The 6,952-nt window shown below is 51.8% G+C and overlaps 2 protein-coding genes across 3 annotated transcripts; both read left to right on the top strand.

The window, feature by feature from the left end:
• Positions 1-177: 177 nt before the first annotated feature.
• LOC147131750 (uncharacterized) lies at positions 178-4,506 on the top strand. Of its 2 annotated transcripts, XM_086014236.1 has the most exons (8): positions 178-972; positions 1,833-1,970; positions 2,146-2,256; positions 2,614-2,985; positions 3,296-3,468; positions 3,568-3,726; positions 3,932-3,992; positions 4,074-4,506. In XM_086014236.1, the coding sequence occupies exons 1-8, from the start codon at positions 798-800 to the stop codon at positions 4,088-4,090; spliced, it is 1,206 nt and encodes a 401-aa protein (XP_085870362.1). In that variant the 5' UTR covers positions 178-797; the 3' UTR covers positions 4,091-4,506. The 2 variants fall into 2 exon arrangements, with proteins under 2 accessions (XP_085870362.1, XP_085870361.1); XM_086014235.1 differs by lacking the exon at positions 3,932-3,992 and having other exon boundaries at positions 187-972.
• Positions 4,507-5,042: 536 nt separating this feature from the next.
• Positions 5,043-6,328, top strand: LOC147131749 (uncharacterized). Its single transcript, XM_086015172.1, has 2 exons — positions 5,043-5,058; positions 5,616-6,328. The coding sequence occupies exons 1-2, from the start codon at positions 5,043-5,045 to the stop codon at positions 6,326-6,328; spliced, it is 729 nt and encodes a 242-aa protein (XP_085871298.1).
• Positions 6,329-6,952: the final 624 nt, after the last annotated feature.

Raw genomic sequence — 6,952 nt, 5'->3', positions numbered from 1 at the left:
CTCGCTCCCGTTTTGCTGCACAAACGGCCTTGTTGGACTTTGCTGCTGTTCCCCGTTTCAGCCTCGATCGCAGCATTTTGGCCTCGCTCCTTGTTGTTTTGAGGATGCTTTTCGGCATCGTAAACAACGTGCCAAAAGTGAAATCAGCTCCAAGAAGTTCAAGGCCAATAATGTACTTGAAGAATGTTTTCAGGTGTGACCGCAGAAGCCAAAGTCCGGCAAATGACTGGTCTCATTCTGAAGGACTGACTTTTTCTTGGAGAGCAGTTCAGGTATTCGAGAGGTCGGTAGGTGGCGGTGTGCACTTAGTAGTTGCTTGCAATTCGCTAGTAATCAAACGAAGAAGAAGTCGACGACGCACGAACAAGAAAACAAACAAGATGGCACCCGTCGTAAGCAAAATACGCTAATCGTTTCTCTAAAAATGTCAATTAGCACAAATACACAACAGCGCAGAAAGTGGACAAACGTGGAAAAGGGAAGACTTGTATTTTCGACAAAGCTTTGTGGTCTGCTCCGTTTATTTTGTTGTGTGTTTTTTTAGCCCGGAGAAGGCGGAAGAGACAAAGCTAAGCTAGTGTTGTATTGTCGTTTAATCCCATTTAGGAACGACAAATAAAAAGTAGCGTTTCGCCAATTTGCGTTGGTACAAAGTCAAAAGTCGCCGATCGCTTGGAAGCTGCCAACATAAGCAGACGCGGAAGTTGAGTCGCCTGTCAAGCGTCGCTCGCTTGCGGGCACTGGGCAGGCAGGCAGGCAGGCAGGCAGGCAGGCAGGCAGGCAGGCAGGTAGGCAAAATGTGCAAAGTCCAGATGCTGCGAGCTTTGTTGAATCAGCGACTAAGTGCCGCCGTGGAAGAAATTCTTGTGGCGGTTGAAACAACCATCGGCGAGTACGAGGAGGAACTTTGTCGATGCAAAGAGGAGATCGAGCGACAACGACAACTGCTCGACGCCCTTTTCAAGCAAGCAGGTTTGTTCTGCTTGGGGGAAATCGGCGAGGGGCTACTCTTGAATTGAATCTCACCTGCATTGTTGCACTGCACGGCACATCCACCCGTGGTCGTGATGACTACAGGCAGGATGGTTTCATCCTTCAAGCAAGTTCAAACAGTCGCGCCTTTTAGGGTCATCGTGACATTTCTACCGCCAATATCTTGAACTTGTTTTCGGAGTGCTGTTATTGGATGCACATAAACGTTGGGACGCAGTGGTTATTTTTGGCAACTCGCCACCTAGCGTTACTTTCTGCTCCAATCGTGTGTTTAGGCAGTGGTTATTTACTCGACGTTAGCAAGCAAAGCAGCCAAAGTAAGTCGGATAAGTGGGATCTTATATTGTAAAAGGTCCATCTAGAAATGCACGTGTCAGCGATACCAGACATTGTACTCGTCATCCTCTTTTTCTTCATTCGGTCCCGTTGCAGACCTTTGTAACGTTCCTTTTGACCATCTGCTCCCCCGGAAGCAATCGGTGAGATTCTAGTGGTCAATATTTGTAGACATGTTTATACTACGGCTGCCCCAGTGACTGCTTTCCCGCCTGACCAAACAAAGAGGTCGCTGGGAGTCAGGAAGGATAGCCTCTCTCGGGTGACATTTAGGCAGTAAAACTGTCAGTCTGACGGCAGGAACATAAAATTAATGTTTGGGAAGTTCACATGTGTGAACCGAAGACCCGAAGACACAAATTCTCACGCGGGTGAATTTGAGACCCCACAAGAGGGGATGCAGCCAAACGTCTTCAAAGTCTTGCTTTGAACTTGTTGTCTCCATGGATATTATGAAGTGCAAATCTGAAATAACAAGAGCCTGTGTTCTTGTGTTTTTCAAGACGTTCCCCCTGAGCAGCAGCAGCAGCAGCAGCAGCAGCAGCAGCAGCAGCAGCAGCAGCAGCAGCGGGAAGCAGAGCCCCCCTTCGTCAAAGAAGAAGAAGAAGAAGAGGCGCAGGAGGAGCAATCCGACTTGCAGAGTGAGCCGCACAACTCTCCAGATATCTTTTTTTCTTTTACATTTGTCACTACTTCCTGGGTACGGCTCGATGCGAAGGGCCGCCAGTCGCCTACGCACTTCTGAAATAGCAAACGTACCGATAACCAGTACCTGTGTCATGTCTGAACTAATGAGAGCCTTATTTCTCCTTCAAGGCTTTGCGCCGGAGCAGCCGCATGAAGCGGAGCTCCCCCGCGTTAAAGAAGAGAAGAAAGAAGACGAGGAGCACGTGACAGAGCGGTTGGCGCCGCCCACAGAGTTGCCAGGTGAGGCAACTTGCATCATCGCTTCACCTGCGTCTTTGTTGGTTGCGACTTGATTGTGCTCAGCCCGAATCTCACTGAGCGGACGAAGCTTGCCAGCGTGGCCCATTTGCGCTCCCGTCAGGCTCGCAAACACTTTTTGCTTGCCTTGTCCGTCGAGTTCAAAATGAAATGTATCGTTCGGCGCGCGCTGGCAAGTGTGTGCGAAAGCATTTGCAAGCGCTCGCAAGACGTGTTCAATTTTTTCCTTTGACCTGGCCGACGCGAGAGACCGTTTTGTGCGCTCTCCACGCGGCCCCGTCGGCGCGCGCAAGCGTCGGCCGCTCAGTGATATATCAGCGCCCGTTCTCGCCGCGGCAGGCCGGAGCAAGCGAGGCGGCAAGAGGAAGGCCGCCGGCCCTCGGGAGGCTTTCGGGGGGGTGGCGGAGGCGCCGAACGTTTGCGGCGAGGAAGAGGCGCCGTCCGTTTGGGAAGATGGCGCCGAGCCGGCCGTCGCGCTCGCACTCCCGGACGAGTCGTCGTCCTCCGCCTGGAGTGAGGGGGACCGAAAGAAGAGCTCCAGTTACGCTTGGACGCGGGCCGACAAACAAGTGCTGGCCGCCTTTTTCCAGGAGTACCCCATGTTTTACGACTCCTGTTTGGACGAGTTCAAGGACCCCAAAATCAAAAGGGCGGCGGTCAAGCAGTTTGTCAGAGAGCAATTTGAGCGCAATGGCCGGCTTGCACCAACCTGTAAGTAGAATTTTTTTTTTTTTTCCCTTTGTCTTTTTTTGGGCTCAATTTGACGAGTTACAGCCGTTCCATTTTGATTCCGATGTTGTCCATGTCGATATCAAGGCACCTTTTTGTTTCATTTGTGCTAAAAAAGAAAGCGAGCAAATGCAATGGTTTTCATTAGCGGCGCCGTAACCGCATGTTTCGGGGGCGCGCGAGCCCAGAAAGGTTGGCAAGCGCCGAATTGGCGCACTTGTGATTTTCCAGCATCTGTGTGTGGCAAAACCGCGGAAAGGAGCACGCAGATTGATTTCTTTGCTTTTTCCAGATAGGCAAGTCATGGGCTTCCTGAAAAATTACAGGACCAGGTTTGTCAAGCTAAACGGCAAACGCTCCCGACAGGCAGATGAGCACTTGACAGCCACGGAGCAGTGGATTTTGGACAACTTTGCCTACCTCCGACCGCACATCAAGAAGAGACGCGGCAGACCAACACGCCAGGTCGGCGTCCTCGCACATTGGGACAATGTGCACCGATTGACTTTTTGGGGTTGTGCAAACTTTCACTTGTCTTTTTTTTTTTTTTTTTTTGCCTCGCAGTCCCCTTCTCGCAAGGCGTCCTCCAAAACGCGACGGCGAGCTCCGTCAGCCGCCTCGGAGAGTGACGCGGACGACCCCGTGCCGTCCACCAGCGCCGCGGGCGAGCGCGGGCTAGCGCGGGCGAGCCAGGACGCCGTCCGCGGCAACGCCGGCCAGAAGGTGAGCCGCTTGCACCTTTTTGGGAATCTTCTCTTTCTACAAAGCTCCTCCGCATCAGTCAATCTGCCGGCGGAATGTGGCGCCATTCTTTTGGGATGCAAACCACGGTCCTTCGGGTGCCTTGCACAGAGGCCTCTGCCGCTAAAAACAATTCTTTGTGTGGAAAAATCACTCATGAATATTCCTTTGTTTTTTTTTCTATCAGGGAGTTTCCACCCAAAGAATTTTTACCGGCAGAGGCGTCCGTGCAAGGCAGCGTTCCGACGGTCATTTTGCATCCCGAAAGAATTTCCCTGCTCAGCTGCGAACAAAACATTGATGCAAGTTGTTGTCTTTCTGTCTTGCAGCTTTTGAGCAGAGCTGATCAAGCACCGCAGCAGCGAGTCAGACACAGCGCGCACCTGCCGAGCCACGAGGCCGAGGTCAAGCGCTTTGCCTACTATCTGAAGACTCTGATGATGAACATTCCGGAAGGGCAGACTTGAAAGGCCAGCAGGAGCGTCCTGTCCTCCGCCAGCCTGCCGACACAATGCGGCCAAAGCGCCATCCCCGCCGCCCTGACCTCGCTCGCCGCTTTCAGCGGCAGTCTGAGGTCATTGCTGAACTTGTCAGGAAGTGAAGCCCGGCCCGGCCCGGCCCGGCCCGGCCCGGCCACCAGCGCTCAAAGAGGACCGAGTAGCCGATTGCATTGTTTACGGTGGCATTTTCTGCTATTATGCTTGTCAATTCCTTTATGTGTTGTTGTCACTGAGATCTGATAAAACAATTTCTTTCATCGCAGTATTTTTGTCTTCATTGATTGTCTGTTAAATATCAGTCCGACGTCATCTCGGTTGGTAAATACGGAGCCGGGGGTGTGCGTGTGAATTGCCGGTCAAAGTTGGGAAACGTTTAACTTGCAATTTCAGATTGAACCCAAAGAATAAAATAAGCCCAGTGCTACTTTGGATGCATTATTTGTTGGAGACCGCTCTATGTGGATTTGCTTGTCTGCTCAATCCACAAACGTAGCATCATAACAGGCCCTTCAAGAAGCAGAATTGCTCACACCGAAAATTGATGTGCCTTCGAAACCATGGACTTTTTTCCGAGCCACTAAAACAAAATCAATTCTCATTACTTGAGCGATAACAGGAAAGCTGCTAGCATGTCGTACACTTTATTGACAAACACTTTGCGACGTTATTCACAATCAAAATATGCACAAGACAAATGTGAGGGAGTCATCCCTTTCAGCTACAATATGAACATTTGGGAGGAATATTCCCCAAACGTCGCATCCGTAAAATGGAGAAACCGTAAGCAATGTTGAGACGATGAAGATAGATCAAAGTCCTGCACTTGCTCACGTCGGCCACTTTCCCAAGCACGCGCCAATTGCGAGTTGACAACGACGGAGGCCGCCCCAAATTTCCGACGACGTTTGTCAGAAAAGTCCACAAATGTTTTGCTGCTCAGTGAGATGCCACTTTTGAGCGCTACTTTCTCACATTTTTGCTCGCAAGTCAACGGCCCGTATCTCGAAAAACACGCCAGTCGGTTCACTGCACTCTCCAGGCTCCCCTGGAGTGGAAACTTTGATGTAACGTGTCTATGATTGTGTACATGCCAGATACTTGCTGTCTGTCTTGTAACAGAGGGCCTAAACAAATCAACCCGATCAAAATATCAATTCATCTGCCCGTTTTTTTTTGTTTTGAATTCATCGATGAATTGGGGGAAAAAAAACGAGTTTCAAAAATAATGATCGATTGGTTTGATCATCGATTAATCGTTCATTTGAAGTGCGTCGCCCGTTTTCGGAGGGGCGGTCAATGACTTGCGGATGACTGGACCGATGAACGTAATCGAGTGTTAAAACGAACGATTGTCTGTCCCTTGTTCATTAGGTCGCAGCGGCGTCCCCGCGACCAGCCGAGAAGACGCCGCAGAGCCCAGTGATTGCCACGTGGGAACACGAGCAAACGACTACCACTCGGGTCGGCGGACGCAGCCCCAAAATAGCCACGCGACCTTCGCCTACGTCGCTGACGAGAGCAAAACCAGGCGCCCCGGTAACGGCGACCGGACCTGCTCCGAGTGCGGCGAAACCTTCAGTCAGCCTTCCGGTCTGAAGAACCAGGCGGCGTGTCACTCCGGCGACACGCCGCTCGGCTGCTCGTTTTGCCCGCGCGCGTTCAAGCACCGCTCGGCGCTGGAGAGGCACATGCGCAGCCACACCGGGGAGAAACCTTTCAGCTGCTCCCCGTGCGGCACCGCCTTCAGCCGGCGCAGCGGCCTGGACGACCACATGAGGATCCACACGGGCGAGAAGCCCTTCGCCTGCTCCGTGTGCCGCGCCAGCTTCGCCAAGCGCTACACGCTGGTGCTGCACATGAGGACGCACACGGGCGAGAAGCCCTTCGCCTGCAGGCTGTGCGCCAGGACCTTCTCCCAGCAGGGCGTGATGAGGACGCACATGCTGGTGCACACCGGCGAGAAGCCCTTCGCCTGCGACCCCTGCAACCGGCGCTTCGCTCGCAAATACCAGCTGAAGAGACACCAGTGCGCGTGCGAAGCCGCTCGCAATTTTGCCGTCCTCGCTGCCGCGCACTCGCTCTGAACCCTCCGACTTGTTTGGAACTCAGGTGAGAAAGCGCGACTCACTGGACGGTTGAACGTTGGGAATACGTCCTGTTGCTCTGTCCAACATGAATATGCAACCAAAAGAAGTGCACATGGTTTACGTTGCGCTAGCCTGTCGCAAACTCACAATTCAAAGCACCGCAGACAAGCTAATAAAACAGCTTTGCTCGGTAAACAATACTCCCGGGTAGGCATATCTTCTTGATCCTCTCCAGAAACGGGTACGATAGCTGCAGCTTACTGAGGACCGTCTTCGTGTACATTTGTTTTTCTGTCCTATACTGCCCCCGGGTGGGCACTCAAAGGAGAGCAGCACTGTGTCCGTTGAATTGAAGCAAAAAATGTGGCAAAAAACATTTGATTACATTCTGTTTAGTTCCCCGATGTCATTATTGTATGAGTACAATATGATGAAGTGCTGCGGCTGGAATGGATTTATGGCATTTCAATTCCTTTCAATGCGGAAAGATGACTTGAGTCGAATGTTTTGAGACACAAGAGGGTCACATAACCAATTGAGCTCGCAACCGGAGGCACCGCTGTGTCTTTGTTGGCCAGGTTATGTTGAAACACAAGGAATCTGAAGCCAATTCCCTGTTTT

This window comes from Filicampus tigris, chromosome 18, assembly GCF_054856515.1.
Source record: "Filicampus tigris isolate MCC_2025a chromosome 18, RoL_Ftig_1.0, whole genome shotgun sequence".
In the NCBI taxonomy this organism is placed as follows: Eukaryota; Metazoa; Chordata; class Actinopteri; order Syngnathiformes; family Syngnathidae; genus Filicampus; species Filicampus tigris.
Note: the sequence above shows the minus strand (reverse complement) of the source record. Positions and strands in the feature narration are given on the sequence as shown.

What these genes read in the sequence shown, in the direction of transcription:
- LOC147131750 (XM_086014235.1), top strand. Translation starts at nt 798, where the DNA reads ATGTGCAAAGTCCAGATGCTGCGAGCTTTGTTGAATCAGCGACTAAGT. An exon ending in TGGCCGGCTTGCACCAACCT is followed by an intron (nt 2,986 to 3,295) that starts GTAAGTAGAATT and finishes TGCTTTTTCCAG; the next exon opens with ATAGGCAAGTCATGGGCTTC. An exon ending in GCGGCAACGCCGGCCAGAAG is followed by an intron (nt 3,727 to 4,073) that starts GTGAGCCGCTTG and finishes TCTGTCTTGCAG; the next exon opens with CTTTTGAGCAGAGCTGATCA.